This window comes from Toxorhynchites rutilus, chromosome 1 (assembly GCF_029784135.1).
Source record: "Toxorhynchites rutilus septentrionalis strain SRP chromosome 1, ASM2978413v1, whole genome shotgun sequence".
In the NCBI taxonomy this organism is placed as follows: domain Eukaryota; kingdom Metazoa; phylum Arthropoda; class Insecta; order Diptera; family Culicidae; genus Toxorhynchites; species Toxorhynchites rutilus.
Window position 1 is genome coordinate 27,738,501 of NC_073744.1, and position 21,466 is coordinate 27,759,966.

A 21,466-nucleotide genomic window follows, 5' to 3' on the forward strand; every position below is an offset into this window, starting at 1 on the left:
CGTCCAACTAATCAACACCAAGTTGTGTGGCGGTTTCGTGCTGAGATTCATCGAAATCATCAGATGTTTGTTCCTGGTGAGACGTGGTGGATCATCGATCGAGCCGAGAACCAGAGCTGAGATCCCGAGGAAGAGAACGCCTGAAGACAACGCAGTGACGAACCGGATCTAAATCTCCGCCGGAGAGACGAGCCAACGCGAGCAACCAAGGAAGGATCAACGGCGGGCCCTGACACTGACCCACGACACTTGTGAGTACCCTGTAAAGAGTGAGGAGCTAGGGAAATAGGGCAGGTGAGAATTTTTAAATAAAAGTCCGTCTTGATAGGAAACCTAAGAACGTGGTGTTTTCCCTTTTCATAACCTGGCGAGACCATAGACGACCCTGGGAGGTTATAAGAGAGTCCATGCGGACAGCTAGGGCCAAACAGGTTGAGTTTCACACCACAACGCATTCTCCAAAACCAATCACTGCGATTCGACATTCCTTTATACGCGCTGAAAAAATCTTCTTTCGTTAATTACGTGCCATCGCCATCCATCACCTAGGTGTCGTTAATTGACAGGCGCTGCCTGCCAGGTGAGCCCACTTTGCCTGGGCGTTACCATGGCTCATAGAACAATCGATGATTCCACGCCCCATATGATTAAATAGTTTAGTCAATCGATGGTTTAAAAAAAACAGAATAAACGAGCGCTGTTTTTGGGTGCTGTTGTGGAAGATTCTAAATTGATGAAATGACGTAGCGTTTTTCACCTGTCAATTAGTCTTTTTTTTTGGTGCATGGCTCGTGTTTCGTTATCTTGCCCCCGGGGGATGGAATCGAGCAATATGAAGTCATCCGATGTGGCACTTTTTGTGAGTGAATCGGGGGCATACGCGCATAACAAACGCGCGGTTTCACGCTCAAGGTTGACATCGTCCGGAGAAAATTTATTATATTGCTGCGCGTTGCGAAATTGAGATTCACCTTGTCAGGTTCTATTACTTCATCCCCCGCGAATCGAATAAAAAACCAAACTTGCTGCTGCTCACGTAGTCCGGCGAGACATATTAATTGCTCGACATCCGTTTCCCGTTTTGCTTTCAGGTGGTCTAAAATGGAAACAGCAACAACAAACGAACAACGGTGTAAGACATGATTGATAACATCATGACGCGTGACAGCGAAATACCGGCCATATTCAACCCCAAACGTGTTCGAGCCCCCTCCGTCGTAGTAACAGGTAATTGATTGGCGATTTTGTTTGCTGGCCTTTTTTAAAAATGTATGTCTCTGTTGGTACAGGAGATTCGCCAAATGGCCCCTTCGGTGGGTTCACCAACAATGTGCCACAGATCATGCACTCGGACTCGGTGACATCGAGTCAGCACGACGGACAGGACAGCCTGATTGGGGTGACTGTCACCGGAACGGGGGGCTGTGATACACCAACGTCCGGTACGGCTCAGTTGGGGACGACCCTGCCGAATAACACCAACGCCTCCGGAACGCCGGTACCGGTCACCTCCCGGCTGAAAGGATGCCGTGATTCTTGCTGTTCGGAGCTGGCCCAAAAAGTTGTATTTGCTTCAGATGATGGGAGTGTGATGTCAACTTAAATGGATTCTTTTATTTTCAGATGTACTTTGGAGTATGTGTCACGATTTTGGTGACGGCCTCCTGGGTCGGAGCGACCCACTGTATCAAATTTCTATACCTGCAGAGGAATGCATACGCCTCCACACTACCACCACACCTGACGGCCCTGATTACCGACAACGAGAGTCCGATCACCCCGGACACCAACACATCCGTCATGATTGTGCACGGGTTCGGCCCAACGACCTCCTTTATGCCATCCACCACCAAACCGATCGTGACGTCGGATCACGGCGGTCCACCCCTATCTACCCACATCTTCAATGCGCCCTTCTTCGCTTCTTGGTTCTGCACGAACTTTGCCATCCTGTTCTTCCCCATCTACATCCTGGGTCGGGTTGCGATTAAACGGTGTGATGGAACCAGCGAGGTGCTGGGAGAAATTCTGCGGGGTTTCCGGGACCGAGGCTTCACCATAGGGCGGTTCCTGAACCGCTGTCTGTCCTTCTGTATGCTGTGGCTGCTGACGACGTATCTGTACGCGCTGTCGCTGAAGGCCCTGCTGGCTACCGACGTGATGGCACTGTTCGCGACCAACGTGGCGTGCGTCTATCTGCTGGCCTGGGTTATACTGCAGGAGCAGTTCGTGGGAGTGAGGGTAAGTGTTCTGATGGCTTCCCGTTGAAGAACGCACAAGTCTAACGGTAATGAACTTATAGATCGTGGCCGTCATCTTATGTGACACGGGAATCGCCCTGCTGGCCTACATGGATGGTATTACGGGTAGCCCAACGCTGGGCGGAGTGGTTCTAGCTGCACTGGCTGCCGCCGGGTATGCAGTTTTCAAGGTATCACATTCCATGGCTGCTTCCGGTCATTCATAGTTGACGGGTTGTTATATTTCTTCTCTGCTGCCCAGGTGATGTTCCGCAAGGTAATGGGCGATCCACCGGTGGGGCAAATTGCGTTCACCTTCTCCATTATCGGTTTTTTGAATGCCGCCATCCTGTGGCCCGTTTGTATCGCGCTATACTTCACCGGGGCGGAGATGATGCCGTGGGAAACATTACCGTGGATAGTGTTGCTGATGGCCAGCATTCTATTGCTAGGTGAGCAGATGGTGACCCTAATCGATGTCCGCCTGTGTCATAATGTTTTTATTTCTTCTTTTCCCTCTTATCTATTTACAGTTTTCCACATTTTAACGCAGTTTAGCAGCGCAGTTACGTACAATATGTTTGTCACATTAGGTTTAATAACGGCTGTTCCAGTGTCGGCAGGTAACTGATTTTGCGGGAGTATGCTAGCTTTAACCCGTTTATTTACATCCAACCGAAGCACCCATTCCGAATCGTGTCATGTGTCAATTCTTCCAGTGGTTCGAAATATGTGCTTCATCCGTGATTGGACAGCGCGAATTGATTGCTTTTCCTACCTCCTTAATTTTCTTCCACCCTTGTTTAGCCCTAGACATTGTGTTATACGGAGCGCACTTTGCCGGAATGAAGCTGGCGGGTATTATATTAATAGCCGTTGGCTTCTTCCTGGTCATGTTCCCCGACAACTGGCCAGACTATATCACCCGGCTGCTCAGGTAAGCCCATTGTGAACGTTCTAACGTTGTCCGTCTGGGAAAATGTATGTACATAAATATAGATGTCTACCCGGAGGCAACGATCCTAAGTTATAACCTTATTTTTGCCGAAAAGAAAATATGCTGTCCGTTGTCTCCAAATGAAATTACGGCAGGAAGAGACGAAATTTTAGATCCCATTGCTTTCGTTTTTGTTAGATTACACTGTGAAAATTTTATGCGTTGTTATTAGCGGTTATCTTCTTGCAATCTTGTTCAAAAACTTCTACTATATCAGCGCTTTATAGTTTTTTTTGTTTCTACAACCAACATCAAATATCAATTCATAGCATCGGAATGAATGATTAGTCCCTCTACACGGTGTTGCTTTTGAACTTTTTTTTACATCCATTCAAAAAAAATCATAGTTCCGTTAAATCAAGCATTCAGTTATAATCATGTAAAAAACATTCTGAACGGAAACGATTTTTGTATGCTTTGAAATATTTTTTTTCTCTCCAATCGCTTGAAGTTTATCTCTTTTTGTTTGCATCCAAAAACACCAAAAACGAACGCAACCAAAAACCAATGTAATCGATTACCCACTAAAACGCGCTCAATTGTGTTTTATGTTCCCAAAAACTTACAGAAAAACTGGTCGTGCATTACTAAGAAACCAATGTTGTTGCGATTCCGCTGATAATGATTACGAAAATTCGGTAGGAAACAAACTAACAAACAAAATATGTATACAATTATGATTCCCCTCCCCCCCACGTCTACTACTGTACTCTTCTTCGTACCAGCCTCTTTTAGTTCAATATCTAACCACACTCTGTCTGTCTCTGTTTCTCTCTCTGTGTATGGATTTGATTTGTTATCCACTGCAGGCAAGGCGAAGAAGTTTGAGAGATAGAATCAACAAAAAAATAGTGTAGATCTTGTCGTTTAGTCTGTCTTCACACTATCAAATTCGGACACGTCTCATCGTAGTCATCAGAACAGATTAGTGGTAATTGTAGAGGGCAATAGCAGCTGAGTTAGACCGTAATTGAAATCACCCTTCCAATTTTCCTTGACTATTGCTTCTTACGTTAGTATTTTTCGAATATTTGTTATGATTTTGTTTCCACTGCGAATTCGGTTAAATAAAAATCTCCCGAAATCACATTCACATTCGCCACAGAAGTTCGAATCATTGCCAAAGTAGAAACAACTGCTAGGAAGCACCACATTTATGGGTATTTTTGTAGTTCCGTACCGTACATCGATCTTGAATGATAATCCGAATAACTGTTTCACTAAGGATTCGAACATATTCCTTCAGTAAGGCTTGTTCGCGACAATATCTGGACACCTCAATTTTGGAATAAAACAAATTTGCTAGAAGTTTCATCCAAGAAACAATTTTATTCCACTTATATTTATTTATTTACAATGATGCTACATCCATTGAAGAGATTGGATCTGATTCAGAGCATTGTTCCACCAATGCACTCGGTTCATAGCTGCAGTTCTTAAACTCCCGGCTGCACCGATCTTGCCAAGTCCTGCTCCACCTGGTCCAACCAGCTAGCTCGCTGGGTTCCTCTGCTTCTGGTTCCCACCGGATTCGATGTGAGCATCATCTTTGCAGGGCTGCTGCCCGGCAATCTTGCAGCATGCCCTGCCCATCGCACTTGTCCAGCCTTGGTGGCTTTCTGGGTGCTGGGTTCGCCGTAGAGTTACGTTGCGAGTTCGTGGTTGATTCTTCTTCCTCATACTCTGTTTTCCTGTCGCCACCGTAAATTGTTCTGAGCACTCGACGTTCGAAAACACCAAGTGCTTGTCAATCCTCATGGTCGGAACGTACGGAGTCGGAGTTCGTTGGATCTTAAGGATTTGCGGAGCTCATAGTAGGCCCGACTTCCATTGGTTATGCGTGTTCGAATTTCACGGCTGTTGTCGTTGTCAGTTGTTATCAACGAACCAAGGTAGACAAATTCCTGTACCTCCTAAAGCTCGTCGCAGTCGATCACAACACTCCTACTAAGACGAATTCTGTTGCGATCAGTACCTCCTGCTAGCATGTATTTAGTCTAAGACGCATTGATCCTAAGCCCAATCAGTTCGCTTCGTGCTTCTCTCGGGTACACAAGTCCACTACCATCGCATGTGTTCTTCCAATTATGTCAACGTCATCGATGAATCAGATAAACTCCCCCCTATTCTACGCGGCGAATGACGTGATATGGCTCAAGTCACGGGTTTCCCGAAGGCGAATGGGGTGACTATAGTTTGTCACTAGGTGAGATTTGAAATCGTGTTCACATATGTTATCGACTATGGTATCAAATAAGAGCTAAAAAGTAAGGTGGCTTCCAGAATAAAGCGAGAAATTTTGTCATCTTACCTCATTCGCCGCGCAGAAAAAGGGGACAGACTAGACTTGTTAAAAAGGCATGTTGAAGCCCGCTCTCCGCATAACACCTTCCAGCGCCACCTTGAAGAGCAGACAAGAGAGTCCACCGCCTTGTCGAAGTCCGTTCAAACGATTCCGACAGATCGCCTGAGATCCGCACACTGCACCGCACACCGTTTATCGTTGCCTGAATCAATCTTGTCAGCTTTCTGGATAAATCGTGTTTGTCCTTGATTCTCCATAGTTGTCGTCGATCGATTGTATCATACGCGGCCTTGAAATCGACGAAGATGTGGTGCGTTGGGACCTGATACTCGCGGCACTTTTTGAGAATCTACCGCAGTGTAAAAATCTGGTCCGTCGTCGAGGGTATGAGTCTGGCCTGATAACTTCCCACAAATCTACTCACTATTGGCGATAGACGGCGAAAGTGGATCTGAAACAGAATTACGTAGTCAGCCATCAGGATCGTGATTGCACGGTAGTTCCCACAATCCAGCTTGTCATCTTTTTTATAGATAGGGCAGATTAGCCCAATCTTCTACTTCTCCGGTAGCTGCTCTGTGTCCCAGATCCTGACTATTAACCGGTGCATACACTCTACAAGTTTTCTCGAACCTCCCTTGAAGAGCTTCGCTACAAGACCATTCTTACCAGCTAATTTGTGGCTCCTTAGCTGATTAATGGCCTCCTTAACTTCACCCATCGTCGGAGGCGGTACGTCGTCATTGTTCACTGCACTGGTGTAGTCCTCATCAACGCCGTCTTGGTCTCCTGTCTGCGCGAAGTTCAGGTGTTCATCGTAGTGCTGCCTCCTTCCTTGTTCCTGCACATTTCGGCGCGCGACACAAAGCCTTTGTACGAGGCGTTTAGTTTCTTGAAGAACTTCCGCGATTATCGAGAACTCTTCACACTTTTTCTTGCATTGCCTTTGCTTAAGTCTGTCGTCAAACCATTCGTTCCGTTGTCCTCGTTGTTCATACCCGATAACGGTTCCTACTATGCTGTTAATTGCTGCTTCCAAAATGTTCCACCATTCATCGAGGGAGGCAGTTCGTCTACCCCCGGTAATGCAGCTTCAAGACGCTACGAGTATCGTGCATGAAACGTTCGGCTCCTGCAGTCAATTCATGTATGTGTGTATCGTTAAAAAATTATCATTACCATTACTTATTAGGTCTGCATGAAAAATTGACGAATTTTGGAGTTTACCCCTGCCATGAGGGTCAGAGCAGACTTGATGACGACCAATTTAGCTGCGTTTGTCCAAGATTTCCAAAAAATTTCTATAGACGTTACATGTTGTTGGTGCTGGGACAGCTCTCTCTTCACCTGAGCCCAACACCGCTCGATGGGACGTAACTCTGGTGGTTTCGGTAGGTTCGAAAAAGACATACCTGGAAATTGTTTAAAGTCTTCTAGGACATACGTTTCATCGTCCATTATCACGCATGGAAACATCGTCAGATATTCGCGATAAAGCTTATGGGCGCGAGTTTTGGCCGTCGTATTCTGCTTATCATTACGGCTCGTCACAGTTGACGGCACCTTGACAGAATTCATACTTTCATGTCGGTGCTTAAAAGTGTGCATGAATGTTGACGACATTTTACGAGCAATGGTACGTTCAGAGAGATCTGGTCTCGTCCGTAATAACTGCATCCTTGTGGTTGGTTTCTCAGATCCATTTTTGTTCTACTTTCCTTCTTCCTAACTGTTGTCAAGCGAGTATCGAACGATTTTGAAACACTGTGAATAGTGCTCGGAGGGAATCCAAGTTTTTTGACAAGTTTGCTCATCGGAAGATCCGAATTTTCATTTTCTTTCGACGCAATTTTACACTGAACGCTTGCTATATAAACAAATGTTCTACTTTCAGATAGAACAGACATACGTCCATCACTCTGAAAAATGTTTCACTCATTGTTGGTGTATTTTCGAAGCCGTCTATCTGTGTGTGTGTTTAGGGGTGTCCAGATTTTGTCGCGAACAAGTCTTACTCGACCTGAAGGATGAATCTTTGCTCTTTGATCCACCTTTGACAGAACGTTAAGAACGCTATTTTCCAGCCTACTTAACTAGTTGTTATAATGTCGCCAGTTAGTAGGCGCAATTTGCGTCGGCGGCATTGAACTCTGTGTTCCGTTATTGTGAAGCGAAAACGACAATGGAATTCAGGTGAAATAAACACATCTTCGAAAAAAAAAATTTCAGATGAAAATCAGCTTTTCCACATCGAATGTGTATTCTATGTAATATACTCTACATACATTATTGTAAACAGGGAGCATCCTGCATTATTTAGAAAATGCAAGATGGAATAAACTGAAAATCAATTGTATTTTTCGCCTCCCAAAGCTCAATGTTGTCAACGCGATTAGTCTTCAAATGTTCTAATATTTTAATGTTTAGAAATTATATTTTTAGTGTAGTTTCAAAGTGTCGTAGGATTTCGGACAGTAATAATATCAACTAAATTTTTTTTTCATGTGTTCAGAATTGCGCATCGAAACGATTATATTTTTCTCTTGATAACCTAGTTATATATAAAAAAAGAGACAAAGCGCGAGTGTGTTGTGTTATCCGCATATCAATTCTTTTCAAGTAGTTTTACTCATTAGCCACTCATCATTAGACTAGGTAGTGTACTGATTGGCTATTACTCTCGTATTGATTCCAAGTAATTTAAAAAAAAACGCTCTCGGATTCCGAAAAAGAAAACGGCCAAAGCTAACACTAAATTGATCACCGTAGGTATCGTTCATATTATTTGTATCTCAATCGATTCACTATTTTCTCTCCTAAATTTTGCTGTTGGATTATTGAAAGTTTGCAAACTCTAGACTCTAGAGCGATTTTTCTTCGCAGTAATATCTATTGCTGTTTTAAAGTAGTGGAATCTTTCTCTTCCTTCATACTGTCTATCATTATTCAGTAGCAACAAACATGAAGCATCAGAACCAAACTATTGACAAAACTTCTTGTGATACTCGACCCGTCTGTTTTATTTTAAATATCCCTTCTAAATAATAATGCTATCTAAAGTGTTTGCCTATTTTAATGCATTAGCTACTTCCTCCTGTAATTTCATTTGTTTATTGTGCTTATAAGTTGTCTATCCTTTTATTCATCACATTCAGCTTAGAATTGGTCACTTCGTCAGTTATAACCCTGCGACAAACCGTCCCCTCCCCCTTTTTTGTTACCCATGATCTGTGTTGTCTTTGTGGCTGTACTCAAAAACCAACATATTTAGTCAATGACAACCCACCTCTCTGCGCTATTATAATTAAGCTCACGTAGACTGAATCAGAATCGCCAACACCGGTGTCAGAGCGGCAAATTTGCATCGGTCGGTGGGTCTTCGACAGAATGAGAGGGAGAGAGTAAGTGAATGAATCTGGGTTACACAATAAATTATCGTTTTAAGCGTGTTGAGCTTGATCCGATGGGTTATACCGGCATTTCAAGTAGTGCAAAATTAGTGTTCGAACTTCAGGCGAGGTTAAGGTTGTGCAGTTTCTCGACTGATTTGTAGCAGACTGATGTTCAAATAGAAAAATAAGGTCATCTGTGTGTTATCAATATCAAATCACATGTATCCGTTGTAAACTATTCTTTCAAAGTCCTTACTTGAATAATAGATGATTTTATCAGACAAGGGACGTAATCGATCGCATACGGCATGCAAAGGGCGAAGTAGATGATTCAAAAGTGACGAACCACGCTCAGAAATACTGAAAAAAATTGAAGACGATGAACTGCCAGCATGGAGACTAAGCTCGATCGTTATAAGAAAATGGGAATGAGATGGCAGAAGCAGCTGTTTCCTAAAAATATCTGGTATCTGACAATACCTAGCTTTTTTTTTTGGCTTCTAAAAAGTACGATATTAATTTGGGAGTCATTTTTATGCAACAAAACCGCGATTTTAGAGCGCCGACAGAAAATTTTGTGCAAATTCGTTGAAAATGGAACAAGTTGATACATTTTTCACGTTCACGTTTTCGTTTTGTCGTTCTATTTAGGATCTACTGTGTCAGATCATGTATTTTTTTCTATATTAATGAAAAAACTACAATGGTGTTTTTGATGAAAATTCTTATTTACAAATTTTCTTTGTCTATATAAGTCAATAAAGTCTATAAATAAAAAGTCACAGAAGGGTTGTGTCCGAGACACGACCGCATATTTGACGTAGGATTCCGTTAGGCTATCTGTTGATTTTGGATATGTTTGAAGAATTACATCGTTAACTCTTTGATGATGATCTGGAGGCCCTGAAAAGGGCCGTTTTGTTTGGTTGTTGGATATTGTTTGTTCACTCCACCAGTGTATACCGAGTGATGATGATAGAAGGATGGTAAACAGTTGTTGGATGGTACGTATCAGATAAAAGATACCGAACGACGAACGACGATATATGATGAAAACCATCCTCTGTGATCCTAGACGAGATGCCTCCTGTGTTATGTATGGATGAAATGAAGAGAAAAAAAAACTCACCAATGTGATATAAGATAATTACCAATACCGAACACAATTATAATTTTTTTCTCATCAGTAAAAATATGTTACTTTAATATAGAGAAAACATATTTGAAATGGAAAAGGTAATTTTCTTTTATGACTTTTACTTTCCGAGTGTTTATTTAACCCAATCCGAATTTGAATTGGACTAACAACACCTAATATAACAACAACACTACCTATATGTAGAGCATATGGGAAATCACTTTTTCAAATATTTCTTCACTTTTCCAATTTTTCTTGCCGTATAAGCTTTCCTTGGGTGAAAATAAAGACAACAAAACAGACAGCTTAAACCAAACGACCCGTTCTCGAGCGGGAACACCTTGGTTTGTATTTTTGAAAATTGAAATAAATCGTTTCATATATCAAGTCATTTTTAACACAACTACTACCATATACAATTTTACACTTACACTTGTGCTAAATTTTTCATAATACACGATCGGTCATTGATGTTTTTGAGGTTAACGGGCAGCGGCAACTATATTATCACCGTTTTTTCGACTGTTTGAATAGTCTACTTTTTATCAAAGGTAAATATGTGTTCTCCCTTATGTAAAGAATATGTTATCTGAAGATGGAGATGATTACTTGCCTAGTTTCCGTGACCTTATAAAGGGTTGAATCGTAATAAAATGATCATGAATGAGGATGGATGTTGAACGTTTTAGGTTCGATTCTCGTTGTTGAGAACGCAAACAACCATCAGAATTTGACCCAGCGTTATTGACTAATTATTGCTTCTTTCCTCTATTATAGAGGCTCTAGGACAGCTATACTCAACCTGCGGCCCACCAGGCTATTTTAGTTGGCCCGCCAGGCCCGTTATTATTTTGTATGTGTAACAATCACGAAAACTTAAGAAATAATTTAGGAAACATGAGATGAGAATAACGAATGCAATTGCAGCATCCCATCTACGGACAATGTGGATAGAGATAGTATTGCAATGTTAGCTCCCCCGTATTCTATACATTGAATATAAACAAGCCATTCGTGATTTCATAACTCATCAGTCACAGTATTCACAATTTATCAGTCATCTAGCTAGCGACCAGAGGGTAGCGAAACTTTCGAAAAACTTTTCTCAACGCCTAGTGATTAGTTGAGAATTTCAAATTAGTCGTTTTCAAGGCTAGAGGCGAATGAACTGACGAATTGAAAAGCCCCTATAGTTCAAAAAAACTTCATCATCATCATCTTCATCATTCAAGTCGTCTCGCTCCATCCAACAAACAGCAGTCTTTCTCAATGCCGATGTCACACACAATGGTTTTGCTCGTTTCTAAGGAAGAATGAATGATAGATATCGCATTGTATGGTGCAATTTTGTTCGATGGGGGCACCGCGTTGATTTGCCGTCTGGTGAAGAGTGCCTCTGTATTTTTGCATCACATCATATTTTTGTCAGTTGTTCAAAGTGATATGTCAATCACTTCATTCGAAAGATAAAAGATGTATGAGTAATGCTGCTTACTAATTGACCCAAAAACATGTCGTTGGCTGTCAGCGCAAGTTCTTTAAATAATGTGTTTGCCCTGGCCAATCTCAGTTTCAATTTTGCTATTGGCGATCTAACGTACAAATCTACACCTAGGCGGCGCTGCGGTGAAAGTGATGATGATTTTAAATTTTGAAATGTGAGTTTATGGAATGTTTGTAGTTCTTTCCATAAATTACAATGTTATAATCATAAAACAATATTTTATTGCGATGAGTTTGGAAGAAATTTAATTCTGCCCAATTTAATATTGTTGAGGCAACGGCTCAAGAGTGCCAGGATATGGCTTGGCCCTACAGGATTGGCAGCGACTCACCACTTCAACGATCACTTGGTCATCGACGGACCAAATTCACACAAAATCGTTTCGTTTGCAGATTGAATAAACACGTCTGGATAGATTGGACTATTGATAACGACTGAATATTTATTTCTAGTTATAAGATTACAGTGCGTAGTGTTCTAGGTGTAAGTGTGCAGTTTGAACGAAACAATCGATATTCGCATTGCGATTAGTTGGCCTAATCGGAACTGGATTCTGCAGCTGTGACGATCCTGAACATCGCCGCCACCTTGAAATGCTCAATTTCAAAAAACCTAATGCTATAATTTATAGTATGTAACAAAATTCAAGTAAAGAGTTCAACTAAAGATTGATCTTTGCTCAACAATATGTGCACTAATTCATTCTACTTCTTGACGTTTCTACTGTCATTCTCCTCGTATTGGTGGTTGATATCTGTCATCTCGGTCGGTGTCATTCCGCCTTTCGTCGTCTCTAATAACAGTATCTGAGTCTCGATCATAGCCAGGAAGCAGGCAAATTTTTGTTATCGGCCGCTTGACTATACCACGGGGCGTTTTCAAGGTCACCACACGAATAAGCTGATCGTGGCCAGGATGGACATCGACAATGCGAGCGAGTGGCCATTTCACAGGATGCTGTTGTTCGTCGACGAGGATCACGAGCCGACCTGGATGGAACGCGTCGTTCGGCTTGTTGTTTTTGAACGAAAGCTGCAACTCTTGCAAATACTCGCTGCGCCAATGATGCCAAAATTTTTGGTATAGCCGTTGAGTTGCTTGATGACGGTCGAGAATGCTCACAGAGATCTTCGTCAGATCCAGCTCAGGTACCGCGTGCATGGTTGACCCAATTAGAAAGTGGGCAGGAGTTAGGCAAGCTAGGTCGTTTGGATCCTCTGAGAGTGGCACCAAAGGACGACTATTCATTGCTGCTTCTACTTGGGTCAGCAGTGTCGACATTTCTTCGAACGAGAGACGAGAATTCCCTAGCTGCTTGTACAAATGGGCTTTGGTGACTTTTACCGCCGCTTCCCAAAGTCCACCAAAATGAGGCGCCTTAGGTGGACACAGATGCCAGTTGATAGCTTCCTTCGTGCAGAAGGAGTGGATCTCTTCGGCATTGTTCCGCAGCAGTCGATGGATCTCCTCGAGCTCATTTTTCGCACCTTCGAAATTTTTTCCGTTGTCGGAGTAGACATCAGATGGTCGACCCCGACGGGACACGAATCTGCGGAACGCTGCTAGGAATGCTGCTGTCGACAGGTCTCCGACCAGTTCGATGTGAACTGCCTTTATGCTAAAGCACACGAAGATGCAAATGTACGCCTTTGCTGATAGGGCTCGCTTGTGGATTGCTCTCAAGTATACAGGTCCGGCGAAATCTACGCCGGCGATGCTGAATGGTCGAGCAGGTCGGATACGATGAATTGGAAGTTGTCCTAGTTGCTGGGTTTGTGGAACGGGATTTGCTCGGGTGCATCGGAAGCAGGCACGTATGACGCATTGAACTAACTGTCGCCCGCGGATGGGCCAAAATGTTTCACGCATGGAGGCCAGGGTGAGGCGGCCGCCACCGTGAATTAGTCGTAGGTGGTGAAGTATAGTGAGAAGACGTGTATAGGGGTGAGGATTAGGTAGGAGGATGGGATGCTTTGTTATGTATGGCTGCTCTAGCAAATTCAATCTACCTCCCACTCTGATGATGCCTTCTGGGTCGAGTATGGGGCAAAGACGGCGAATTGGCGATTTTTTGGAAACTGCATTGCTGCTGCGGAGGTCTTTTAATTCTTCCTTAAATCCATCGAACTGGGCTAGCTTTACGAGTACTGATTCGGCAGCGGCAAACTCATCTCGTGTAAGTAGTTTGCTGTGGAGTGGACTACTACTAGAGGGTTGTGTTCGAATTTTCTCACGACAGTGGCGGACAAATCGAAGGCAGTATGCAGTGATGCTAACCATTCCTGTATACGTCGAGAAGCGATCAAAGTAGGGATTTACGCGAGATTCGTTTCTGATTGCTGCGGCCACTACGGCTTTACGACGCTCTTTCCCGTCTTCAGGGTACTCTGGTACTCTTTGACATGGCCATTGTTGTGTGGGTAGGAATAGCCATTTCGGTCCGTACTTCCATTCCTGGCATTTAATGAAATCGTCAATCTCCATGCCTCTGGATACCAAGTCAGCTGGATTTTGTTTGCCGGCTACGTGGTTCCAGTGTGCCCCGATGGTTGCTGACTGGATGGCAGAAACGCGATTAGCCACGAATGTCTTCCAACAGTTGGGTGGAGCGCGGATCCATTGAAGCGTTACTGTGGAGTCACACCAGAAGTAGGAATCAGAAATTTCGATGTGGAGTGCATCGGTTATTTTAGCGTGAAGTTTCGTTGCCAGATCGGCTGCACAAAGCTCTAACCGTGGAAGGCTGATGCGTTTCAGGGGAGCGACCCGTGATTTGGATGCTAGTAGATGAACAGCTACATTGCCCTCGGTATCTACTGATCGAGCGTACGTGCATGCACCGTATGCTGCTTCTGACGCGTCTGAGAATGTGTGCAACTGGATGTTGGCATTTGGAAGCAGAGCGTAGCGTGGTACACGGAACTCGGATAGTCTCGGCAGCTGTTTTGTGTAGTTTTCCCACTTCTCAGTGATCGATTTTGAAACTTCGTCATCCCAGCCGTAAGGCTGCAACCACAGGAGATGCATCATAATTTTTGCACGAATGACCACAGGTGAGACAATTCCCAAAGGGTCAAAAAGCTGAGAGATTCCGGAAAAGATGGCTCTCTTCGTGATAGGTCCTTGTAGTGGTCGCAGTGCGGACTCGAATCGGAATACATCCGCCTCGGGCATCCAGCTGATTCCCAGCGTCTTTATCGTGTCATCCTTGTTGAATTGGATCGCAGATTGCGTTCCGATTTGGTCAGGTTCGAGCCCCTGCAATACTTCGAGCTTGTTGGAAGTCCATTTCCTCAAGGAGAATCCACCCTTTGCCATAAGTTCTCCCAGTTCGGTCCTCAATTGAATTGCTTCAGGAATAGTTTGAGCTCCACTGATCAAATCATCAACATAAAATCCTTTCCTGAGTGCTGGTCCTCCCAGTGGAAAGACATCTCCTTCATCATTGGCTAGCTGCACTAAAGTGCGTGTAGCTAGGAAAGCAGACGGTGCCATGCCGTAGGTTACGGTCAGAAGACGATAGGTTTGCACCTTCTCAGTTTTGTCAAATCTGAACAGTATTTGCTGCAGCGATGTGTCGTCAGGATGATGAAGAACCTGGCGTTACATTTTTTCAACGTCACCTACCACTGCCACTGGGAATGTTCGGAAACGAAGACTGATGGAAAGCAGGTCATCCTGCACTACAGGTCCCACAAGAAGTGCCTCATTCAATGAGTAACCTGAAGACATCTTGGCTGAAGCATTAAAAACGACACGTACTTTTGTCGTTGTGCTGGCCTCCTTCAGCACAGGGTGATGGGGAAGATTGCAACTTTGCATTGGCACACAGCATACACGCTTCTCTGGTTTCGTTAAAGTGATTGCTGATAATAGCGATGTTTCTTCGGAAGTGGTCGCATTAGTTTGCACGGTGGACCTAGGTGAACTTGACGATGACGAATCGACGTTGGAACGGATGGAACTCTCAGTGTACGCAGCATGAATTAATGAATGGTGACGATTCTGGCAAACCTTACAGTTATATTTTGAAACACAATTCCGGGCGAAATGATCTCTGCTGAAACAGTTGAGACAAAGTCGTTTGGAGTTGAGTATATTCAGCTTCTCTGAGATCGGCAGCTTCTCGAATTTATTGCACTTTACTAGCGGATGACGTTGATTGCAGGCGTGACATTTCAACGACGAACTTTCTACAACAGCATGGGAGGAAACTTTCGTTGGGAACGGCTTTCTGGGATACAAAACTTGAGTCTGCATAGACGCTGGTTGATGATGTTGATTCACCGAGATCGATTCGAGGACCCGCATACGACGCTGAAGAAATTCGATGAGATGTTTGTAGGTAACGGAATTCAAAGTAGACGCATAATCCTCCCAAACTTTCAGTGTATCGTCGTGAAGTCGCGTACATAATATATGTTCCAGGATGGTGCTCCACGCATCAACAGCTTCACCCAACTGACCGAGAATTTTCACATGCCTTTCGAAGTCGTCGACTATGGCATGCAGAGCGGACGCAGATTCTCGCTTCATCTTTGGACAGTCCAACAAGGTTTGCAAGTGGCGCTTTTTGAGGAGGTATTCGTTCGCATAACGACTTACCAGAGCATCCCAAGCCAAAGGATAATTGGCTGTGCTGATGCCTATCGATTCAATAAGTTGGGCTGCTTCACCTTTGACAGCAGCCCTTAAATAGTAAAATTTTTGGATGTCCGCCACATCCGCATTGTTGTGTATTAGTGCTAGAAAAGTGTCGTGGAAAGCTAGCCAGTCTTTGTAGTCACCCGAAAACTCGGGCAAAGAGATAGTTGGCAGTTTCAGACCCTTTAGAGTGGAAGGAGCCCCAGTAGTAGTAGTTTGAGGATTGTTTGCGTGCATGACAGTAAGAGTGGGAAGCTTAGAGCGTAGAAAAGCTTTTATTTTAAAGAGCAGCGATTCAAAATTAGAACGATAAGACAAATTGTTCACCATATCTTCATTGTCTTCCTCCATCTCCTCCAATCCGGATTGCGCATCCTCCAACCCCTTCCAGATCACGTCCAAGTTCTCCAGCCTTACTTCCACCTCGAGCATGTCCCGTTCCTCCTGGTATTCCGTCTGAAAAGCTCCGCACGGTCAAGCGAGGCGAGTAGGATAGCGCGACGGGATATTAAAACTTGCTTCCTCTGAGCATCAGCCATGATGCTGATGGTCCGACGTCTGGTATGGCAGCGAAATCTGGCAAACAAAAGACCAGGAAGCACCGGCGTAGGAAAATAATACACTTGGAGAGCTTCTCACCTGACAAAGGCAAAGAATTTGCCTTGTATATTTATAGTACGCAGCAACACAGCGGAACGCCAACGAAATATTTGCTCCACAGATCACGGAATAATTCTACTGGAAGGTAGAGGTCGTCAACACGTATCCACTACTTGCACAGCATGCACAGAAACTTCAGGATTCACAACTGGTTGTCGTCGGAATTTGGAACTGGCAGTGTCCAATTTAGGATTACGTAGAACCACGGCGTGGTTGGGTATCGTCGGCAACTAGCAGGAAAATGTTGACCGCTCGACGTAGGAGCAGATTGAAGAAGGCGGATGTTCACTTCCACCGCAGCAGATCGATTAGCAGCGAATCAGCATGCACATGCAAAATAGAAAATCTAAAAGCACCCGAAATACAAAGAAGGGCAATTGGACCTGCAATTACCTTCTGCCTGATCTAATCAGGCCTGGAATTTTCATAAATCAGGAACCAGAACGGGAATAATTGCTGATATTCAATGATCCAGATCGATGTGGTAATGATGGCGGTTGGCGCTACTCCAGTTCACAATAGGAGGCCTTTGTTCCTATTCAGGTCAATACGCAGGATGGCGATGGTATTCAAATTGTTCCACTTAAAAGGACACAATGAAGTTCTTTGTTCCGAGCGTGGCGTCCAAAATGGCGAGTCGAACGGGAACTCGTTGTTCCGGGGCGTAATGATAGAAACAGTCGGCGACTTTTCACTCACGTAAATGCCGCTATCCTGGTCACGGCACCAAATTTATGTTAAGGCAACGGCTCAAGAGTGCCAGGATATGGCTTGGTGGACCCTACAGGATTGGCAGCGACTCACCACTTCAACGATCACTTGGTCATCGAAGGACCAAATTCACACAAAATCGTTTCGTTTGCAGATTGAATAAACACGTCTGGATAGATTGGACTATTGATAACGACTGAATATTTATTTCTAGTTATAAGATTACAGTGCGTAGTGTTCTAGGTGTAAGTGTGCAGTTTGAACGAAACAATCGATATTCGCATTGCGATTAGTTGGCCTAATCGGAACTGGATTCTGCAGCTGTGACGATCCTGAACAAATATATAACATGTTATTTTCTTACCTCATTCAGTAGTGAAAACTGTATAAATATTGACAATGATTGAATCAAAGAATAAAATTCGAGAGCACAATCAAAAACAAATAGAAAAATACATGGTTCCTGCATGTGCGAACTACCTTGGGAAGCCCGGAAGTAAAATATACGTGATTTGTTTTTGAGTTTTAGGTTACATTAACATCATTTTCTTAGTTCAAAAACAAAATCCAGATGTCTCACCGATCGTTTACGTTTTGCGTTAGATCGCCAATTGTGTTGAACATTTTTTTGGCAACGAATGCATCTTCAGAATATGCAACAAACAAGCATAGTGTAGAGCAGAATCAAAGCAGAAGAGAAATATTAAATAGGAGATGCGTCGTCGGTTTTCATTCCGTAGAGATTGTACGAATTTTTGATTTTATGTGTTATCAAATAGATAACGATAATGTGGGACAAATATCGCCTGAAACCACACTGTATGTAGTACGGTAAAAATGCCGCGATACATACTGAATCCGTTACATGTAATGTTCTGAGTGCGTGTATTGCTCTCGCGAAAACAAGAATCAACCATTCTTCAACTGCGTGTACAGAACAAACCCATCGGTCCTATTCAGGGCCACTAAAACTTTCGACTAAAGAGTTGTTTAAGAATATTCGATGCATTCTGAAAATCTATTTAATATTTATGTTAGCCTGAAGGGAGCTTCTATGATTTAATTAGTGTTTTTTGGATTTATTGGTGTAATGATGTTGTTTTGAATTGTAGAAGGCTCAAGCTTTCTCAGTTAATTCGCCTCTAGTCTTGAAAAATATCAATTTGAAATACCAAACTAAACAATCCGGCCTTGAGAAATACTATTTGGAAAGCATTGTTGCTTGGATGACTGATAAATCGTGAATGACTGATTTGTGATTTTTACAATCGATCATTCAACTTTTGTGATTTCATTGTTTTCGAGTTGAAAGTAGCGTAAGGTATTTTTCAACGTTGAGAGTTGTGTTCTTCGGTGAAAAACTGAAGGGGAAATATTTTGTTCCAATTTTCGCCTCCGCAGCCACCATATAATAGGTTCGGTTCGGATTTTATGTTACCGTTCTGCGTCTGCTGAGATGTTTCGTTCTGCGTTGGAGATGTAATTTTGCTAGGAAATACTGAAAAACTACTTGCATATTCAAGAATTTCAGTATTCCTTTTTCAACGCACTAGACAGCGAGCAATCAACAGTACAAGTTGATGCTTAGAATTAATTTGACAATCAATTCAAATTGCTTCGCGAAGCGTTCGCGCTCTTCACTCAGTGAAAGCGTTCATTCGTCGGCGCGTGTCATTGCTACCAAATATTTGTATCAAAGAGTTTATCATTAAATTTCTTCAGTGTTTGTGCTCGCTGGCAATAATAGCGTAGTTCTATGTTAACAGTGCGGTCGTGTCTTATACATCACCCTTCTTCATTTAACTTTTATTTTCTCTGCGGCCCAAGGTACCATGACTAACACGTGTTTGTGGCCCCTATGACAAAAAGGTTGAGTACCGCTGCTCTAGGAGAATACAGGGATTAAATTTCCGCTTGATTGCTTAGTAAGCAGACGCGCAACCATTTGGGTACGAAAGCCCCCTACACGCTCATTGCATTCTATTCGAATTCATCTTATTGCGTTCTATTCGAATTCATCACCAAATAAACAATGCAATAACCCGAAACACATGTCAATAACCGAAAACGGCATGTGTCAACACCCAAAGAGCATCCCATCAGTAGTGGTGCATCAGAGTTTCATATTTTTTCGCCTCAATTCGCCTCACCAATTAATCAATTACGGCGGAAATATGTTTTGTTAAACGTTTCTCCACCATTGAAATTTGCGCAAAACATCACGACCAATAGCCTCTTTGGAACGCTTGCCAATCTTGCTGTTCGTTTGGTAGCATCCGAAGCAACGGGGGAGTGGTGCTGCATTTTGGCTAGCACTAAATGCATTTTCAAATTTACATCCACCGTTAATGGATTATAAATTTGCACATGTCGACAACGGTTGTTTGTCGGTTTGCCAGCCGACACACGCCCTCCAAGGTTGCTCGGAATTGGTACCGATGAACAACTGTTATTCGGCGGAATTTAGCCGTGTATGGCTGTGTGTTTGTGTATGAATGCGAGACAATCTCTCGAAAGACCCACCTGTTTGTACCGTTACAAGAAAAAATGTTTTATAGAAATCAGAGCGATGATGATCAGTGTTTGGTGATAAGTTTGCTACATGATAGCCTTCCTAAGAAATAACGACACACGCTTCCTCCGAGAAAGTTTTCCCACTATGGTATACTCTGTCTGTTCCCTCTCTCCCCCTGCAGAAAACTAGTCTCTGTCTTTATCGTACCTATTTTGCATAGTAACATCTTGTTTTCTTATATAAAAACCGACCATATTTCACTATTTTTCCAGAAATATCATCTTGTTGGGACACAACGCGAGGTGAGTAGCGTCATATCGACTACATGCAATTCATATCGATATTATACCATTTTCCACTGAATTATTCATTGGCTTTTTTATTTTCTCGTGATCGTTTTACCTCTTAGAGTAGATTACTTTTTTCGTGTAAAAGTTTGAGCAGAGAAAAATCGACGTGCGACTCGCTGCGGAAGCTTTTGAAAATGCTATTACCTGCGGGAATTAGCATCTATTTTTAAAAGCTTCCCACATGTAGCGTCCTTTCATTTTGCGTCGAACACACACCACACACCCACCCACCCAATTGTCCACATATAGCAGTAGTTAAAATTTTACGACTCACACACAAAAACACCGTCACGCATCCTCACGAAAGCACCTCGAAAAGGATATCACATTTCGAACAATACTGGGCAAATGAAGTGCGCGTTATCATTATAACGTTATCGGTTCACATCGCCGTGGGAGTTTTAACAAACCATATTTAATTACGAAACATGAGTGCATCGTGTTAAATTGATAATTGATATAATTAAAAGCGAAAGTTGTGCAACACATAAAACCCAACAATCCAAATCGATCATAGTTTGTGGATGGTTATCAATGGATCCAATCGAAGTCTGCAAGTGGCGCACTTGAAGTACTATCACGCTCTGCGGAGAAATGAAAATAATAAGACTCCTGTGAGCTGTCCCACACTAATTGATAAGGGTAAACTGTATACCTGTTCATCGATTCAATTATCTGCCGATCATGTGCAATTACCACCCGCTCCTGCACGAGTGACGATGCTCTCCTGTTGTTAAAATTAATGAAGAAACGATGATGCTACCGACAGCAATGCGATTGCTGCCCGTGTCTCCGGCTGTTGCATCAAATTGATGATTCAGTTTATGTTTTCGGTTCATTCGACAATCTGCGAAAGACACATTTCCTCACAGCGCTTGATGAAATGGATTTTTGTGTCGTGTCACTTATGGTTTCCCAACGTCCCTGTCGGGTGAAACTCCATACCAAATTATGCAGGATTTGACATTGGTAATATCCGCAGCACTGTCCTGAGACTCTGGGGTTTGAAA

General features: G+C 43.1%; 1 protein-coding gene across 22 annotated transcripts in view; it reads left to right on the plus strand.

Moving 5' to 3' along the window:
- LOC129763585 (putative thiamine transporter SLC35F3) overlaps positions 1–21,466 on the plus strand; it is a 114,865-nt gene that overhangs the window by 46,903 nt on the left and 46,496 nt on the right. For 15 of the 22 annotated variants that reach the window (XR_008740980.1, XR_008740981.1, XR_008740982.1 and 12 more), the window contains exons 3-11: positions 1,092–1,227; positions 1,290–1,561; positions 1,624–2,241; positions 2,303–2,431; positions 2,503–2,692; positions 2,774–2,863; positions 3,048–3,177; positions 3,806–3,875; positions 20,379–20,408. Coding sequence is in view for 19 of the 22 variants with exons in the window: in XM_055762809.1 (XP_055618784.1) it covers positions 1,140–1,227; positions 1,290–1,561; positions 1,624–2,241; positions 2,303–2,431; positions 2,503–2,692; positions 2,774–2,863; positions 3,048–3,177; positions 3,806–3,875; positions 20,379–20,408 (1,617 nt within the window). In the remaining 3 variants the exon portion in view is untranslated. The remainder of the gene's footprint in view (positions 1–1,091; positions 1,228–1,289; positions 1,562–1,623; positions 2,242–2,302; positions 2,432–2,502; positions 2,693–2,773; positions 2,864–3,047; positions 3,178–3,805; positions 3,876–20,378; positions 20,409–21,466) is intronic. The other 7 variants (XM_055762813.1, XM_055762820.1, XM_055762818.1 and 4 more) reach the window with 2 other exon arrangements.